The sequence below is a fragment of the Primulina tabacum genome, chromosome 5 (assembly GCF_025594145.1).
Source record: "Primulina tabacum isolate GXHZ01 chromosome 5, ASM2559414v2, whole genome shotgun sequence".
Lineage (NCBI taxonomy): Eukaryota > Viridiplantae > Streptophyta > Magnoliopsida > Lamiales > Gesneriaceae > Primulina > Primulina tabacum.
Window position 1 is genome coordinate 36,050,479 of NC_134554.1, and position 21,265 is coordinate 36,071,743.

At 34.9% G+C, this 21,265-nt stretch overlaps 2 protein-coding genes across 2 annotated transcripts; one reads left to right on the forward strand and one right to left on the reverse strand.

Annotated features, from left to right (window-relative positions):
• Positions 1-5,079: 5,079 nt before the first annotated feature.
• LOC142544376 (uncharacterized) lies at positions 5,080-5,874 on the reverse strand. Its single transcript, XM_075651430.1, has one exon. It carries the CDS (start codon positions 5,872-5,874, stop codon positions 5,080-5,082), a length of 795 nt encoding a protein of 264 aa, XP_075507545.1.
• Positions 5,875-6,575: 701 nt separating this feature from the next.
• LOC142547494 (uncharacterized) lies at positions 6,576-12,779 on the forward strand. Its single transcript, XM_075655821.1, has 9 exons — positions 6,576-6,761; positions 6,891-7,025; positions 7,867-7,983; positions 8,101-8,229; positions 8,960-9,127; positions 9,273-9,413; positions 9,657-9,842; positions 9,962-10,033; positions 12,318-12,779. Exons 1-9 carry the CDS (start codon positions 6,648-6,650, stop codon positions 12,480-12,482), a joined length of 1,227 nt encoding a protein of 408 aa, XP_075511936.1. The 5' UTR covers positions 6,576-6,647; the 3' UTR covers positions 12,483-12,779.
• Positions 12,780-21,265: the final 8,486 nt, after the last annotated feature.

Here is a 21,265-nt window from a genome sequence, read left to right on the forward strand (position 1 = left end):
AAATCATAATCTGATATAGTCTAGTTCTACATTCTGATCAATCTGACCGTTTCTTTGACATCGATCTTTGTCATCTGGTCATGTTTGTACGTCATCTTGTACAAACTAATATATATAGATTGAACAATCTGTCAATCACAATCATATCATATCACAATCTGGAAAGTATTATAGTGGTCTTATTACGAAATTCATCGAAATATACTCCCCATGTCTAGTCAAGAATATACAAATTCTGTAATAAATCTTCTGATCTCTATCTTTCTATCTTCATTTATTGGCGATTCAGACATTTCAGTACAAATTCTGCCAACATTTCAGCATAAATTCTGCCACAACTGATTTAATCTGTCTATATCAAAACTATCTGTTCGAATTATCATATACTTTCTGTTACCAAAATGAAAACTGAATCCACTACGGTGCGTTTCGGACACTATCGGTCATTTCAGATTCGAACTATTTGGTATAAACAATCAGTTAATAATATAAATTAAAGAAAAATACCTACCTCGGTTCTGACTATCGATATCAAATTCTGTCGTGCAATTCTGAAACATTTGATATCACACGATAATCATTCTCATACAGTAACAAAATCACATATATGCCACTCTGATCGATGTTCTGCTCTGATTATCGAATTTAAGTTCTGAACATTCTGATTATATTTCTGATATACTGAAATTTTCGAATTCAACTCTGATTCGGATTGAACTGTATATAATCTCAACGGTTCACATTGATCGGTATCAAATACGGCTGTAGAAATATAACAATACTCAGGCAGACACAAAATAACAATCGTATACGAAAATCTGTCAATTCAGACCAAACATAAATTTCTGACATTTCTACTCTTTCTGATATCGATATTATTTTTATCTACTGATCATGATCTTAACTGTGTCAAAATCAATCGGTATACTAACTTCAGATATCGCATATTCTGAATACAATATGTTTCAAGCAGGATTCATATCTGAATAATTTCTGTATACAATAATCACAGTTCTCAGAGTATTCAATACAATCTTCAGATATTCGATTCAATCAATCAGATGCTGCAATTATATCAAAATATCATAGATACAACAAGCATAATATCATCAGAATATCTCTGAACATACTAAAACATGCCAAAGAGAAACATTAAATCAGATGTAACTCCTGGTCGGTACTCTTCTACTGATCTTTCAATTCTTTCAATGACATTCTGTACATTCAATATCATTCTGTACTGAATTCTAAAACAACAACAGTACCTGATATCAATTCAATTCTGAAATCTATCTTTTTGATATAAAGTAAATCTGAAATCTTATCTGGCAATTATCAGCTAACTCGTACATCACTGGCAATCTGCCAATGCTAGGCTCGATTTCAGTACATCTACTGAATACATAAGGATGCCATCTGCTCCTTTCTGTAATAATCGAGTTATAGACAGTACAGATATCAAAGGAATTCTAGATCTAGAATCCTTACTGTGGAATCTCTACTCAACCATATCTGGTTTGAATCTTATACTCTCCTGAAAGGAATCTATAATAGTTATGTACTTGTTCAGCATATTGATAACAATAATGCGGTTAAATCAGAAAACACAAGTACATCATAATCTAACTCAATCTTATTCTCATCTTACTGTAGTATACAGTATTTCACAGAAATCTCTGATATCAATCTTTCTTTCCAAACAAGTAAGGGAATCAATACTACAGTACAATCAGACTCAACAGATACAACATATCTCAATGCAACTCAGTCAAAGATAATCGTAGGGAATGCATTAGTATATATCAATACCTGTGCAATATAATCATAAAAGAACAATACCTGCCAATCTATCATCAGGTGTGTCCGGTGTCTGTTCCTCGGTCTTCTGCTCCCTAAAATCTTCGGGAACTTCTCTGAGGACAAACTCTAGCAAAGTGTCCCGGCTGTCTACAAATATTTCAACTACCAGTCACTCCCTGGCATTGCTCTGTGGAATGTCTCCCTCCGCAAATTCTGCAATACACTCCAGTATAACTTGGGCTGGAACCACTGGAGCTAGACGAACCACTCAGTCCGCTCCCTAACTTCTTGAATGGCTTCTTTCGAGCTTTCAGCAAATCTTGCTTTCCACTCGTGCTGCCGCGATCAAATCGAAGAGGGGATTGCTGTATCTGAGGTTGCATCGTACACACCCTTTTTAGTTGTCTAATCAGACTCGCCTCCGCTCTCTTCGCTCTACTCAAGGCATTAACAAAATGGTAAGGTCGCTGCATATTCATCAATGCAACTATCTCCGAGTTCAATCCTCTGATGAACTGATCCCCTACAGCTTCATCATTCTCAATTACCTGAGGAGCAAAACGCAGTAGAGTAGAGAATTTAGCAACATATTCTTCAATATTCAGTTGACCTTGTCTCAGATTCTCAAACTCTGCTTTCTTGTCCTCCCGGTACGAAACTGAGAAAAATCTTCGATAAAATTCAGTTCTGAATATTTCCCACGAAATCACTGTACCTCTCTGTTCTAGCATTCTTTTATTTGTAATCCACCAACTTCTGGCAGTCTCTCGTAACTGGTGGAATATCAGTTTAATTCTCTGCTCATCTGAATAATCAAGTAAATCAAACAGTATTTCTATGTCATCAAACCAGTTCTCACAATCTTCAGACGTCTCGACACCACTCAGAATCGGCGGCTGAAATAACTGAAATTCTTCCAACTGTATTTCCATCTGAGTTTCTGATACATCTATCTGTTCAGTCGAAGTACTACCCCTTTCTGGAATTCTCCGTGGAGGTATATCTGCTTATCAAAACATTAGTACTCCAAATACTACAAACATGTTCCATTCTTTCTCGGATCATCTTACTGCTGATCATGAATCAGATCTGATTCATACTCAATAATACATAATACCAACTCAAATCAGATAATCAGGTAAACATGTATTTCAAAGCAGTAAATCATAGTATCATGCTAGCATACATAATGTAAATCAACATTAAAATAAATTTCATGCTAGCAATCACATGCAAGGAAAGAAAACTCACTCTACCCCGCTCATTCTCTTCTATCTCAGTCTAAAGGATCTATCGCTCTGATACCACCTGTTGTGGGGACCCGGACGCTAATCATTATCTTAATCATCTTTGGGATTTAATTATCAATTAAGATAAACATGGTCTAATATTTTTTCTTTAAAATGCGGAAGGTAATGGAATCAATCTATTATACAACCAGTATAATAATACAAGTCTTGTACAACATGCTTCTAGTTCAAACTAATCTATGGTTTAACTACTAAATTTCAAGTATTAAACCAAGTCTACATCCAAGTCCGGAATCACCACTCTAACGCATCTTCTCTCATCATCTTCTTGACCCCGATCATGTCCCACCTGTTGTCATGCACACATACAAAACAAGACAACAGCCGGATACTCCGGTGAGAATAAATCCCAGTATAAAACATGTATACATGCATATACACAATATAAATCATATTATCATGCATAAAATTCATAACAATAGGTTTCATAGTCTAGAAACCAAATCAAAATAAGCATGCAGTAACAATGGATTCCATAATCTCTGAAATCAAAATAAAATAAGCATGCTACTCAATTCAATTCATATCTTGACTCGACTCGACTCTAACTCTAGGGATCCCGGTGTGAATAAGACGTCACTGTCTGTCACCTACCCTCCCAATCGGGGTAACTGTACGTCTTATTCCTAGACTTCGATCATGTCTGTATCGAATGTCTACAATCAGAGTGAATCTGATCCGAAGCGTCGATACTACCGAACATCTAGTTTAGCAAGTCTGCCAATGACTCTCCTATGTCAAATGCTTGAATATAAATCTATAAACAAGGCATCGTCATATCAAGAGATTTGAATATAATTCCATAAACAAATCAATCATATCAAAAGGTAAACAACAATTCTAGTATGTGATTTTGTTGGGCAACTCAAATTGAATCTCATTTGAGTTGTATCTTCCCCAAAACAAAACATGAATTATACATTTCAGTCGAACAATCTGTCGTAGTCGAAGTCTCGAAGACGAATCTGTCAATATCAAATCTGAAATGGAAATGTTGATACATATTCTATCAATCTCTAATCTCAATCAACACATATCCAATTCAATACTTGACCTCGGTATCATTTGACGGCATAACGACGTAATTTCTCAATACCGGTCAATCCAACTCCCACATATATCAATAATTCATAGGTCTCAACTCATAATCATCATCATAAGCCTATGATAGTACTCAAAATTTGCATAAGTTAACTCTAAACATGCTGGAAAATAGTTACAATAGCATACAACGTCCGTTCTTCGATCCGGTTGTGTATATACTTTGCTCAATATGTCAAGAACACAATATAACTATCATATTATAATTCTTTCAACATATGGAATCTAAATCATGCTGAAATTTAACCAAACTTACATCCTTAGATAGCTCTTGATACAAGGTACACAATTCTATTCTTGTATTGAAGTTTGGATGAGTATATTTTGCACAAACTCAAGTCTACATGAAAGAAACCTTTCACTTCTTTTGGAATAGCTCTCGGTTCTTTCTTGCAAATCTGAAGAAAGAATGACTCAGCCCAAGTGTATATATATATATATGCCGTGTGTCAACATAAGGATCAAGGGTGGCTTTCTCGCACAGGGTACCGCGGGTGCGCTTAACTCTCGGCAACCCTATCAATATCCTAACATCGCCGACCGCGGGTGCGGTCTGGTTTGCACCGCGGGTGCGGTAGTACTACTGTAGCAGCACCGCGGGTGCGCTGCTTCTGGACCGCGGGTGCGGTGACCCTACTGTAAAAATGGCCAACTTTCTGCCTATCCACCGCGGGTGCGGTCCTTCTTTAGGCGCGGGTGCGCTCATGCTATTGTACTTCTTCCACAATTCATGAGCTCAACCGCATGTGCGGTCCTTTCCTTACCGCGAGTGCGGTCTATATTTCATGCACCACTTCATAATCTCATTTAGTGCTTCTCATTACATGTCATGCATACTCATATCTTTCGAATATTACATCAATGAAGACTAATAAATTTCGAGCCTTACAGTGTGACCGGGAATATTGCAATTCTCACATTTCATCGAATCACCCCCTTTATTAAATGAGGAGTAAAATGCTGCCGCAGGCACATTAACAATCGTTGAGGATGATAGAACATTCCTATGTGATTCCTCTTGACTGAGAATGGAATAAGCTTGAATAACTGATGGTAACGGATTCATCATAAGGATTTGACTTCGAATGTGTCCATAGCTGTCATTCAAGCCCATGAGAAATTGAAGAAGGTGTTGATGTTGATCATGCTCAACATAAGCTCTGGCAGTATCACAACTACAAAACGGTAGCGTAACAAGCGAGGCATATTCATCCCATATCTTCTTCAGATGCGAGAAATACACAAAGATTGTGGAGGAACTTTGTGAATAGAGTGCAATTTCCTGATGAAGAGTGTAAATGCGCGATCCACAAATTTTATCAAATCTCTCTTTCAGATCTGCCCAAACACCAGCAGCCTCTGTGAAATATATGATTCCACTGAAGATTTCCTTCGAAACAGAGCTCATGATCCAGGATAGGACAATTGCATTGCATCGTTCCCATTGATGCAATGTAGGCTGATTTTCTGCTGGTTTTCGAGAAGCTCCAGTGATGAATCCAAGCTTGTTCTTGGCACGTAGAGCAAGCAACATAGCGCGACTCCACACACCGTAATTCTCATTACCGATCAATGGATCAAGAACAAGAGAAACCCCAGGAGTATCCGAAGGATGCAGATAAAGAGGATCATTGAAGCTAATGTTGATAGGATTTACCACCATGGACGAAGACAATTAATTTTGCGGAAGCGATTAAATTCGCTCTGATACCATGTTAGAAGGTGATCACAATTTGGATCAAACCGCCATGGTTGCTGTGAAGAACTTCGATTGAAGAGTGTGAAGAGAAAAAACAATGATATTGTATTATTGAATGAATCACTAAATCCCCAAGTTGACCTATATATACAAGTCAAAGATAAAACCAACTAATGCAAGTAACACAAAAATGAACCACACTTAACAACAACGTGCTAAAAATGACACAATAAAACATGAAAAACGGCTCCTATCAATCCTATAATTTAAAGTGAAAGATTTTATCGTATTTAATCAATTTATGAATAAATAATTTATGGAATAAAATAATTGTTTTAAATAAAATAATATTAAATATTTTAAGAACATTATTTTTCTAGTTGAGTTTAGAGATTGAAGAATATTTGATTTAGTAATTGTTTAATTTTTTTCGATAAAGAGCATATTTTAAATGTTTTTTTAAGGTTGTACTGTATATTTTTTGGTAAAACAACCAAATTTATCATTTAATTATTTCAATAATAGAAGGTATCGATTTAACCTCATAAGCTGGCCAACATGTCGCCGAATTTATGTTATTGTGAAGTTAAAATAAAAGGAAACAATTATTAATAAAAATGATTTTTTTTTTTAAAAAGAAATACGACAAACGTCATATATGCAGCTTCGTTTATATTTTCACAGCAAAGGTTTGGGATTAGGCAGCTGCTGGTTCGGGAAGGGACAAAGCTGGTGGAATGGCGAGCCTTATCGCGTGCCGTTCATTTCACTCCGCCGTCGGCCAAGGATCAGTCCGGAAGCCTGCCGTCTGGTCAGTCGTATCATGTTCAAATTTCCACCTCTCGTGCAAGGCCAGTTATACGAAGAAATTTAGTACGATTATTTGTGTTTGGGTTTAGTATTATCTGTAACGCAGGTGCAAGCATCAGTTCTATGCGTTTTTTGCTTTAGTTAAAAGTGTTTGTATGTATTTTGAGCAGCATAAGAGGCCGTACACTAGTGTGATGATAGTACCGACCGGAGTAGGAGCTGCAATTGGTGGTTATGCAGGGGATGCCTTGCCGGTGGCTCGCACTCTGGCCAATGTTGTCGATTGCCTCATATCTCATCCTAATGTATGCTTCTTCGTTCGGAAAAGTTTCGTTCTGATGTACTTTTTATGAATTTTTCTCTTATCTTTGTTGTGTTTTCAGTTTTGGGAATTAGAGTAGCGTGGAGATTTTACCAAAACCTGTGAGAATGTAAGAGTGTAGCTGTCTGGGAACAGTTAAGTGGAAAAGTGTTGGGATTTTTTGAATTTGGCGCTAAATATTGTTTGTTGGCACCCAGAAGCTCATTTTATTTGAACGGGCCTCTTCACAATGCTTGTACTATGTCCGGTTTATTGGACAATGCTAAACAAAGAGATAGAAATCAGATGGGACTTTATGAACAGAGCACGCTGCTGGAAAGCTTTCCTTGGATGAAAACCTACTGGTCATGCTTTTAATTGCCGTCATAATTTCCCTATAAAATGAATAACAGCGGGCTTTTCTTAAGACACAAAAGAATGTTTAGAAGATTGGAAAAGAGTTTTGTAGGGGATATGATTGATGATAAGTTAGCTAGAAAACAAAACAATAAGGCCAAAATGCATCTGCAAACACATTAGATAACGATCCTCATCTATACGAGTGTTTATAATTAATTGGCAACACAATTATTTTAAAGAGTTACTGTGATAGTCATAGAACTAATGAATGACTGGAGGTGCAAGAATAACCTGTTGCCTATGCAAAGGAAGAGAGTCATGTCGTACCAAATCAATTTATTCTGTAATCATTATACTAATCTGAAAGCTCAGATGCTCTGCATCAATAGGGTTTATTGTGACTGCTTTTCATTTTTCATACCGAGTGCTTATTTAATTGAGTGCATAAAGGTGTCACTTGTCTTTTACATTAAAAATCTATACAGGTTCTAAATGCTGCAATGCTTTATTGGCCAATGCCAAATGTGTTATATGTTGAGGGCTATGCTTTAGATAGATTCGCTGAAGGCATTTGGGCACTGCAGCCGGTTCACCAGAATAAGGTATGCTTCACCACCTGGTGGATCCTTACATCAGTTGTCTCTGTTTTATGGCTGCCCATATTTTTTTTTCTGTAATGATTGAACATGACCATACTCTATACTTTTAACTTGGGTAAGGTGGGGCTTGTTCTTGATGCTGGAATAGAGGGAGACCTTCGCATTCGTCATTTACAAGTTGTGGATGCAACAAGGGCTTCTCTAGGTTTGCCTATCATAGATTATACAGTAACAGACACTGCTCTACAGGTAAATGATTCATATGTCACCTCTTACCCACATATTTCAGGGATTGATGATATGTTTGATTCATAATATAATATATCATCGAAAGGCAGTAACTAGAATCATCTTGGTATGCTGCAGATGTTAAGTGGAATACACAAGCCAATTTTTTAAGGAAAACAAAAGCCAAATGCTGACAGATGTCTTATTGGCAAATATTGGCAGAGAATGAAACAAACACTTCCATTATTCTGATTAAAAATGTCTAAAAAATCGTAACCAAAGCCCTGGCACTCTTTTTTTACGACATTGATAAAATTCATTCATTTGGAAGTACTTCATGTCCAATTATATGGGAAAATTTCACAAAACAAAACAAAAATGGTCCTGATGTAAAAGTGTTTCACATAATTAATTTAGATTAAATTAGCGAGGAGATGGAGTTGAAACTTTTGCAATTCACATGTGAACAAAGCTATGATAAAAGAAAAAAAGTCATATAACACAGTAAATGGGAGGCAGGTTTTCCTTCATATGCACAGTGATTGGTTATGCACAGTGATTGGTTGAAATCTTACATTTCGAAGTTATTTATACAATGGTAGTTATTGACATGACAATGTGGCATTCTATATGTTAACTATGGATTTTGGGAAATGAATATTTCTTAGAAAAGAGTATACTTGCAATTCATGAAGGAAGTTCAAGTATTATTGTTTAGAGAGTTTTCGAAAAAATTTCTGTGCATAACTAGGTGGAAAAGTGGGTTGACCCAACAAGTGGACAATCTACTGGGAGGATACAGCATCCCGATTCATTATTAAGGGCTGTAAGGACATTAGTTGAGAGATCTCGGGTGAATGCAGTCGCGGTTGTGGCACGCTTCCCAGATGATGATGTGAGCGGTTATCGGCAAGGGTTGGTATGCGTTATTTGATAAGCTATGCAATTTTCTTTGTTGACAAGTTTGTTGTGGTTCACGTCTACCGGTTCTAAACAATATGAAAGACTTAAGACAGGAGTCTAAATTCCATAGATCATTCTAATTCATCCCTTTTCAACTACAGGGAATTGATCTTTTGGCGGGTTTGGAGGCGGTGATAAGCCACCTAGTGGTGAAGAATTTTGGAATTCCATGTGCCCATGCTCCTGCATTATTACCTTTTCCATTGAGTCCTTCTTTATGTCCTAAAGCAGCTGCTGAGGAGGTGAAATATATTTATTCTTTATCTTGGTATCCTGAAATTACACCATTTACGAAACTTCACCTGGATTTTGTGCACTGTATTCTCAAAATGGAAGATAGAAGCAATAATCGGCTCAAATTGTAGTATGCATGCATCACGTGTTCTCGTTTTGCAGCTAGCTTTTCCTTTATTTAATTTGTATAAATTATTCTTGGGAGCATGTTTTACGCTAAATCATGTCTATATCACATGTTCATTTGACAGATAGGATACACATTCTTGCCATGTGTGCTTGCTGGACTTAGTAATGCACCTCAATACTTAGTCCGCAGCTCCGAATCTTTGGAAAAGGACTGTCTAGTTGCTAGTGATGTTGATAGTGTGATTCTACCAATTGATGCTTGGGGAGGAGCCGCTGCTCTTGCATTTGCTAATAGCAAAGCAAACAGGGTATATGCCGACACCCATCTATTTCAGAACCAATTTTTGTGATTTAAGCCGAATGTACGGTTTGTCAAACCTCAAAATGGAGAAGTTCTAATGTCTGTTACAACTATTGATTTTTGCAGCCACTTTTAATTGCTGTTGGAGAGAATGATACAGTTCTCAGTGATACACCGGATAAACTTGGGATTCCTGCGGTACCTCCCAACTAAAACCTCCTCTTTACTTCGGTTTTTTCTACAATCTGCTTGGTTTCCTTACACAATCTCGATAGCATGTGCTTGCTCAAACATATATGGTAGAGCACTTCTAGAAACTTGGGCTAATTATTTCACAAAGTGAGATTAATACGAAATGGGTATTGGTGGAGTACTATCATCATCAACACTAAGATGCACCTCCATTACATGTGACTGGTTTTGTAGGAATATTTCATTGACCATTTAGTATAAATCTAGTTTTATTCAGTACTGCTCTTATAAAGTTTAGTATTTAATAAAACAAAACATTACTATTTTTTAAAAAATAATCATTATACAAAATTTTAAAACTGCAATAACTTAATGTCTACTGCCTCTAGGTGGATTATTTTTCCTCACCGCCCTTGTATCGGTGATTGTCAGCTTCATACATGTGTGGAGATGAAGCATATAGTATACATCATCGTTCAAGTTTGGAAATATCTCTCATGAGGAGCTTGGTATAGCAACGATATTAAATTAGGCCTACTATCCTCACCTTTTCTCAATAGGGTGAAAAAAGCTCCATGAACTCATGTGATTATTGATTAAAATCATATATAGTCTGCTCTTGTAGTGACAGCTACCGAAAAAACCACATTCGAACTTCCCAAACTCTTGCCGTTATCAGAAATCGAAACACACTTACCATGCTGTTGGAATCCAGAACACCAAGAAATTTTTGGGAAAATATAAAAAATTATTAGTGGAAGATGATGGTTTTGAGGCTGCCACAGACCGGCTGTTGGGTAGCTGACAGGCTGCTGAAATTTAGGCCAAATGTTGATGAATTATAAGATGTTTTATGGGGGAAAACGAAAAGAACAAGTAACAATTTCGGGTGTTGGTTGGATATTTAGGGTGGTAAAATTTCAGTTGATTGTAAGGGAAATAACAAGTGCAAGAAAGGATTTCGGGTGTCAGCAGGAGATTTTAGGGAAAGTTACGAAGTTGAGATTTTGGGGAATATGAGAAATCGAGAAACAAGGAAGGTTTGTGTGATTGGGGACTGAATTAAAAAAAAAACATTTCTAAACTAGGGGTGCCTAAGTCTTGGTTTGGGAGTTGGGAGAGAAAAGAAAGTGAAAAGACCATAAGAAAAAAGAGAAGTAGAGAAGAGAAATGATATATATTTTTTGTTTGAGAGTTGAAAAAAGATAGAAAGGAAATAAATGTTTTTTGTTTGGGAGGGAAAGAAGTGGAAGGAAAATATTTTGATAAAAGAAGTAAAGTTGAGTTTCCTTCCACTTTTGGGAGGAAAATATTTTGATTAATTTTTCCTCCATTTCATTTCTTTTCTTTTCCTTCTGTTAAAAAATCTTCCAAACAAGACATTTTTAGCTGTAAACTCTGACATGAGGACTGATGTGTAATTAGAAATAGGGTTTGGGGATTTTATGGAGTTTCCCCTAATTATAAACATAGGACAACTCCGGAGCCATTTGATAAAAAAATCTCTTCCAATAATATCACAATAAGTAGATAATAAAATTAAGAACACAAAACAACTCAATGGGCCTAAGATAAAAACATCTAGTGATTATTATGTTATAATAGTGTTGTAATGAAGAACATCTGCAATTTAGGAACATGAGATTGTTCAAGAGATATCGAATAGAAAATCTCTTGCAATTGTATTGTAGTAATAACATTATAATACAATGATAGAAATAATTATGTGTACAATTTTGTCCTTTTGCAATGAGAACAAATATTCGAGGAAATCCATACTTTTATGTGTATATAGATGAACCTGACCAAACGATTTCTTGTTACAAATTGACACGAAGAAGAGGTTGGTTAACCTTATTAGTTCTTTCTTTGGTATGTGATCATTGAAGATGGCTTGGAATATTTAATTAAGGATAAAAATGGCGTCACTAATGCATAATTTTAATGCCTTGCTTGCTCACAAGTATATTCTAGTAACAGCTTATATTTCAATTCGATGGTATGATTTGAAGCCTCGGTTATTAGCTTTCTCTTGCTTGAAGAATGACATTAGTATGTAAATGGAGGTTTATGTCTAACATACTAACAAATTGTAGATTGGCAAATTTCCCAATCCTAGTTTTCATGTATCCTAAAGGCTAAAACCAGTTCTTTCCATCGTTCTCCTTATTATCTCATAGACCAGTTATTGTAAACAAAACAAAGATACAATGTTACGATTGAAACATGAATGTGGCAGCAAATACTTGAAAATTATGAACTTATCAAGTATATATTTTTCTAACTACAGGTGAAGGTGTCGAATTACTGGGAGGCCATAGGAGTTGTTGCAGCTCATAAAGTAGGAGTAGACCCAAATTCTCTGAGGAAGAATAGAATAAACAATATTCAGGCTGCCTCTGTTCTTCTTGATGGAAGATTGTCGTTTGCTCAACAGACCGAAACAAGAATTTGACATAAGGCAACACATCAAATGTGGTCATTTAATAGTGGACGCAGCCTAGAAAGGGGAGTGGTTGTGCTTTGCTCAAATATTGGAAATGTAAAGCGCGAGTCCAATGTTTTTGACTAACCTTTTGATTTTGTCCTCACAAGTTCATTTTGAATATGTTCAAATTAAGAGATCTCACCTCAAAATTCCCAAGATGCGAACCCTTGTAAATTTGGTATTCTTTATTAGAAAAGTGCACGCTTGTTGCGTTTGTAAACTTACAAACAAGCTAGCAATTTCGTTTAAACTTAAATTAGTGAATCCAGTGCATGAAAATGATGGTTTCATACTTTTTCGATCAATGCTTTCTGTGAGCTACATTTTCAATCAATATTAATTACCCACACGTCAATAATTTGGTGAAAATTATCACTATTTTAATTATTTTTTATTTAAATTATTCTCTATGATATTTCAATAGAAATTGTTAAACCAAAAAAGTGTTGTTTTCTTTGCCTCGATGTATTCCTACAAATTGGGGTAATATTTAACTATCGTCCCTCTAACTTGCAAAAGAGGCATAAAACATCATGATTTAAATTAATATGTTAATAAATCCTTCATTTTTCAAAATTCAAGTTTAAAACATCGGAGTCTAAAAATTGAGTAGGTCTCTTGTGAGACGATCTCACGAATCATTATCTGTGAGACGAGTCAACCCTATCGATATTCACAATAGAAAGTAATATTTTTCATGGATGACCAAAATAAGATATCCACCTCACAAAATACGACCCGTGAGACCCTCTCACAGTAAATTTTTTCCCTAAAAATTTGTATTTGACACATAAATTGACCAAAATGCCCTTAACTTTACTTGTTATTGTTGAAAATAAAAGATTTGAACTGTTGAAAAAGTAATACTTGAATATTTGAATGTTGAAAATAAGAGTTGTAAAATTAGAAATTTGTGTGTGATGATGTATTTTATTTTTAGATTATTATCAAAGGAATTCTATAAATAGCCTCACCTATTTGTGAAGAAATTTACAATTGAGTTGAGAGAGAAAAATATTATAAAGTGTAGTAGTTTGGTAAATTTTGAGAGTGAGGATTTTTACTTTTTACCGTAAATTTTTACTTTTTCATAACACGTTATCAACACGAAGCTTTAAAAGTCCTCCATATTTTTCCAAGCTCCAAAACAGAAGAAAAAGGTAACAAAAGTAATAATATTTATTTCACTGTTTATTTATTTATTGTGTATCTATTTAATATATATAATATAATGTTATTCAGAAATAATAAAAATAAATTTTTCAAAAACTTGTTATAAATCTTGGAAGGATGTTAAGACGACATCCCACACTACCGGTAAAGGACACGACAGGTATAAAAGCCTATAAAGTTTTTAAACAAAATAACTTGTGACACCGCATTATAATAATGTGATATGATATACATAATTATTTAAACATGACTAATATTATATACATCATATTATTACCATAAAATTTTACAAATACATACATTAATTTTTTTGTACACCAACGGTCATAAACGGTAACAAAACGGCTAGTTTTTGCCCTATAAATATGATATCACAAACACATTCAATTACTCCAACTTTCACTTCTTCTCTAAAAATTATTCTTCATCAAATTTTCGAAGAAAAAAGAAGATGACTTTCTCAAGGTTATTTTTAATTATTTTGGTTATCATACTCACGAGTCTTGTATTTATCGGAGAATATTCTCCCGTGTGTTTTCTTTATTTTTACGAATGCTTGTACTTATTGTTTATCCATTACTTTGTATTGCAATATTCATTAACTAATAAAATGCATCGTAATTTTTTAGTACCACCATGTCAAACTTGACAAAGCTCGAATTCATTGCTCTTGATATTACGGGGAAAAATTATATGCTATGGACTCTCGATGTAGAAATGCATCTTGAGTCATGGGTCTAAGTGAGACCATAAAAGAAAATGGCATATCGACATCACAAGAAAAGGCAAAAACCATGATATTTTTGCGTCGACATCTCGACGATGGATTGAAATGTGAATATCTAATTGAAAAAGATCCCATGGCTTTGTGGAATGGATTAAAAGAAAGATTCGAACATATAAGGGAAGTTATACTTCCGACCGCCCGAGATGAATGGAATACGTTAAGATTCCAAGATTTTAAAAAAGTCAGTGATTACAACTCGGCGATGTATAGAATAATCTCGCAATTGAAATTTTGTGGGCACGAGATTACTGAATTGGAAATACTTGAAAAAATATTTTCCACTTTTCACGCATCGAATATAACTCTACAACAACAATATAGAGTGCGTGGATTTTCGAGATATTCTGAACTTATCGCCTGTCTCCTTGTGACGGAAAAAAATAATGAGCTGTTAATGAGAAATCATCAGGCACGACCCACTGGTTCAACGGCATTTCCTGAAGTAAATGTCGTAAGCAAAAATGAATTTAAATCTGGAAATCAAAATCAAAGTTATACACAAGATTTTGGTCGAGGACGAAATCGAGGTCGTGGTCGTGGACGTGGACGTGGACGTGGAAGTGGTCGTGGTCGTGGACACGGCCGTGGTTTTGAAAATAATCGAGATAGCTACTTCGATAACTCATCTCAAAAGAGTGTCCCAAGCCATCCACAGAAAAGACATCATGAAAATATGAGTGTTAATGAGAATCACTCGAAAAGATTTGAAATTTCTTGTTTCAGATGTGGTACTCCAGGGCATTGGTCCCGTATTTGTCGAGGCCCCTGAGCACCTTTGTAAACTTTATAAAGAATCAATAAAGGGGAAATAAAATGAGACCAACTTCACTGAACAGAGTGAACCTTTGAGTGATTCAACTCATTTTGATGCTGGAGATTTTCTGATTGATTTCTCAGACAATGATCAATTTGCTGGTGGAATAAATATGTAAAATATTTTATGTACCCGTATGATAATGTTTTATCGTGTGCTATATTTTTTACATATGTATTTTATTGTATTTTATTGTCAGTAATTTTATTTCATTGCATATTTTTTTTGAAGTTCAAACATGAAAAATGCTATGAACAAAGCTGAAGTTTGCATACCCGATAGTGGTACAACGCACACTATCCTCCGAGATAAAAGATATTTCTTGTAATTAAAACCAACAAAAACAATGATGAATACAATATCAGGTCCTGTAGACTTGATTAAAGGATGTGGTAAAGCACAATTTTTGTTACCTAATGGTACAAATTTTTTTATCAATGATGCTTTATATTCACCACAATCGAAAAGAAATTTGTTGAGTTTTAATGATATATATTCCCATGGGCATGATACTCAAACAATGAACGAAGGGAATGAGAAATATATGTGTCTTATCACATATAAATCAGGAAAGAAATATGTGAATGAAAAACTACCAATGCTTCCTACTGGATTGCATTATACACATATAAGTCTCATTGAATCAAATATGGTAGTTGATAATTCTTCAATATTAACCAATTGGCATGATCTATTAGGACATCCTGGTTCAACAATGATGCGAAGAATTATAGAAAATACACATGGTCATCCGCTGAAAGACCAGAAGATCTTTCAGAATAATAAGTTTCGATGTAAAGCATGTTCTCTTGGAAAACTTATTATAAGACCATCATCAGTCAAAATCCAAAATGAATCACCAATGTTTCTTGAACGTATTCAGGGTGATATTTGTGGACCAATTCATCCACCATATAGACCATTCAGATACTTTATGGTATTGATTGATGCCTCCAGCAGATGATCACATGTATGTTTATTGTCAACTCGAAATGTTGCATTTGCAAGATTACTTGCTCAAATAATAAAATTGAGGAATCAATTTCCCGATTATACAATCAAGAAAATTAGACTTGATAATGCTGGTGAATTTACTTCCCAAACTTTCAATGATTATTGTATGTCTATGAGAATCATTGTTGAGCATCCTGTTGCTCATGTACATACACAGAATGGATTGGCTGAATCATTGATTAAACGTCTGCAACTAATTGCTAGACCAATGATTATGAAAACAAAGCTCCCTATTTCTATATGGGGACATGAAATTTTACATGCCGCTGCATTAATTCGCATCAGACCAAGTGCATATCATAAATACTCCCCATTTCAGCTTGCATTTGGTAAATAACCAGACATTTCTCATATGAGAATTTTTGGATGTATGGTGTATGTGCCTATTGCACCACCTCAACGAAAGAAAATGGGACCTCAAAGAAAGATTGGAATTTATATCGGTTATGATAGTCCATCAATCATTCGATATCTTGAACCTCAGACAGGCGACGTGTTCACAGCACGTTTTGCTGATTGTCATTTTAATGAGGAAATCTTCCCAATGTTAGGGGGAGACAAGAAACATACCGAAAAAAAAATTACATGGTATGTATCATCATTGTTACATCTGGATACAAGAACAAAACAATGTGAAAAAGATGTACAGCAAATTGTGCACTTGCAAAGAATAGCAAATCAAATACCAGATGCATTTGCAGACACAAAAGGGGTGACTAAATCATATATACATGCTGCAAATGCCCCTGCTCGAATTGAAATTCCGAAGAAACAAATTGAATATACTCATGATGTCATTAAACGTCTGAAGCATGGAAGGTCAGTCGGTTCCAAGGATAAAAATCATCGAAAAAGAAAATTGATAGAGAAACATGATGATCACAAAAATAAAGAATGATATTCCTGAAGAAACACATGATGATCACAAAATAGAGAATGATGTTCCTGAAGAAACACATGATTACGAAAATGTTCTGTCAGAACCACAAACTGACGAGAATCGTGAAATCTCTATCAATTATATTAATACTGAAAAAATATGGAACCGAAAAGATATAGAAGAAATTGATGATATATTTTCTTATAATGCGGCAATTGACATCATAAATGATAATGAAGATCATGAACCAAAATCTTTTGGTGAATGTAAAAATCGACAGGATTGGATAAAATGGAAAGATGCCATCCAGGTTGAATTAGATTCGCTAAATAAACGTAATGTTTTTGGACCTATAGTCCTTACATCTGAAGGTGTAAAACCTGTTGGATACAAATGAGTTTTTATTCGAAAGCGAAATGAGAAAAATGAAATTGTAAGATATAAAGCTCGACTTGTTGCACAAGGTTTTTCTCAAAGGCATGGAATTGATTATGAAGAAACGTATTCTCCCGTGATGGATGCAATTACGTTTCAGTATTTGATTAGCTTGGCGGTATCTGAAAATTTAGAAATGCGTCTTATGGATGTTGTTACAGCTTACTTATATGGATCACTTGATAGTAATATATATATGAAAATCCCTGAAGGATTTAAGATGCCTGAAGCACAAAGTTCAAAACCCAGTATGTGAAATTACAAAGATCATTATATGGGTTAAAGCAATCCGGCCGAATGTGGTATAATCGGCTAAGTGATCACTTGATGAAAAAAGGATATGTAAATAATTCAATATGCCCTTGTGTTTTCATTAAGAAAACAACATCCGGATGCATAATTATTGCTGTATATGTTGATGATTTAAACATCATTGGAACGAATAAGGAAATTCAAGAAGTTGTGTCATACTTGAAGGAAGAATTTGAAATGAAGGATCTTGGAAAAACCAAGTATTGTCTGGGTTTACAAATTGAACAAAAAAAATGTGAAATGTTTGTTCACCAGACAAATTATACAGAAAAGATACTTAAACGTTTTAATATGGATAAATCCAATCCTTCAAGTACTCCAATGGTTGTTAGATCATTAAACATAGAAAAGGATCCATTCCGTCCATGTGAAGATGATGAAGATATTCTTGGTCCAGAAGTACCATATCTAAGTGCTATCGGTGCCCTTATGTATCTTACAAATTGTACAAGGCCTGATGTATATTTTGCCGTAAATTTATTGGCAAGATTTAGCACATATCCAACAAAGAGACACTGGAACGGAATTAAACATATATTCCGTTATCTACGAGGAACGACATACTTGGGACTTTTGTATTCAAAAGATGCTAATCCAAGTATAATTGGTTATGCTGATGCTGGATACTTATCTGATCCATACAAGGCACGTTCCCAAACTGGATATGTATTTACTCGTGGAGGCACTACAATTTCTTGGCGTTCACAGAAACAAACACTCGTAACAACTTCATCAAATCATGCCGAGATTATTGTACTACATGAAGCAAGCCGTAAATGTGTGTGGTTAAAATCCATGACCCAACATATCCAAATCTCATGCGGATTATCATTCGACGAGAAGCCTGTGATACTATATGAAGATAATGCTGCATGTGTTGCTCAAATGAAAGAAGGATACATAAAAAGCGACAGAACTAAACATATTCCTCCTAAGTTCTTCGCATTCACCAAAGAGCTTGAGAAGAATAAATATATTGATGTTCGTCACATTCAATCAAGTGAAAGTTCATCAGATCTCTTCACAAAGGCACTTCCTACGACAATATTCAGAAACAATAAAAAAAAATTGTTCGTGTCAACATGAGGGGGAGTTTACGTGACTGCACTCTTTTTCCCTTACTATGGTTTTTATCCCAATGGTTTTTTCCAGTAAGGTTTTTAACGAGGCAGTACAAAAACACGTAATGAAGACATCATCGTATCATGATCATCATCACAAGGGCGAGTGTTAAAAATAAAAGATTTGAATGTTGAAAAAGTAATAGTCGAATATTTGAATGTTGAAAATAAGAGTTATAAAATTAGAAATTTGTGCGTGATGATGTAGGTAATGATGTATTTTATTTTTGGATTATTATCAAAGGAATTCTATAAATAGCCTCACCATTTGTGAAGAAATTTACAATTGAGTTGAGAGAGAAAAATATTATAAAGTGTGTAGTTTGATAAATTTTGAGAGTTTGAGATATTTACTTTTTACCGTAAATTTTTACTTTTTCATAACAGTTATCACTCTCTATTTTATTTTTACTGTTTCTTGACATTGTTTTCAGCTACCAATTAAACCTATCACATTTTAACAATTATTTTTAAAATAATTAGGAGACATAAATTAAAATTTAGGTGCAGTCGTACTCTAGTGGGTCCCGAAAATTTTTATTTTTATTTTTTTTATTTAGCAGAACATTGGGGGGCAATTAAAAAAATAGGATTAATACATGAAGAATTTAAAAAACAAGGAGTCTGACTTTTTTTTTTTGAAAAGAAGGAGTTGACTCTTGATTAGTACATTTAACCTTAATTAACATTATAACTTTTGTTATCTTCTCTTTCTTCTCATTTCACGCACATTTTCCCCCATTATCGGCTTCCCAAATTTAAATAACTCATCTACCGCATCTGCTGCTTCCGCGTTGCATTAAATCGAAATTGACCACATTTCCCTGTTGTTGTGCTCAGGTGTTGTTGTGCTCATTCCTCAGATCCAGATCTTGCCTCATTCTTCTGTATTTGAATTTCATTCCTCAGATCCAGATCTTGCCTCATTCTTCTGTATTTGAAGACCAATTTGTCTATAGTCTGTATTTGAAGAGAAATCACAGTAAGTTTTCTCCATTTTCTTTGAACTCATCGACCAAAATTAAGATCAATAATACTTGTCGTTTATTGTTTTCTTCATCGACCAAAATAAAAATCAATAATTTTGTTCTATCAAAATTAAGATGGTCGATCAAGAAGAATTTTTCGTGATCGACCAAAATCTTATTGGTCGACCATGTTTAGTGAATTTCTTGGTCGACCACACTCTAATTAAGTCGGTCGACCGTGATGTATTCATCTTGGTCGACCGACATAATAGCGGTCGACCAAGAAATTTTCTTGGTTGACCATAAAATTTTTGGTCGACCATTTGCTGCCTTTTTTTTTGTTATTAAAAAAATTTGTCCATTCTAATTATCATATTTGTTGGTGCATTTTGTAGATATGCCAACAGTTATTGTTGTTCATTTCGACGGGAAATGGGAAGTGACGGAGGGGCTAGTATATAAATGGAATCCAGGGCCCAATGCAAAGTTTGTCGCTATTCCGGTGGATGATGATATTTGTTATTTTGAAAATTTAAAAAGTGAACTATATAGAGCTGGGAAAGTAGAAGACACTGCCAACTTGAGGTTGAGTTATCTTCTAGATTTGCCGTGCAACATTCAACCAATTTATATAGAGAATGACCATGATTTGAAAGCATATTTGTATCTTGGTTGTCCGAGAAGTAGGCCAGTGCTTCAAGTTGAAATTGAACGTGTTGCTTTTTTTGATTCTTTTGATAATGTGCACGGATATGATATTGATGAAAACAATTGGAATATTAACGAACAGAGGCATTTTGATGAATATTTTAACTTGAATATTGTTTATGTGGATCGTAATAGTAGCAGTGTCTTTTTTGACGAAGCACATAATGTGGATGCCATGCATGTGGATCGTAGTAACACAGTCGAGTTATGTGATGAAGCACAGTAATGACGCAAATGAGGTCGAGGCAAATGTGGTTGCAATTAATGACGCAAATTTGGTTGCATATGTGGATATTGATAATGACACATTTTCATTCACGGATGGTTCAAACTTGTTTGTTGGTCAAGAGTTTCCAAACCGAGAAGCGGTGAAAAAAGAGCTAATTAGAATAAGTTTGGAAGCTTGCTTTGAATTTGAGACGGTTAAAAGTAGCCAAAAAGTGTACACCGTAAAATGTGTAGTGTCTGATTGTAAGTGAAGAATCTGGACCTCAAAGATTAAAATTGATTCACATGCATTCTCTGTCCGGACATATTG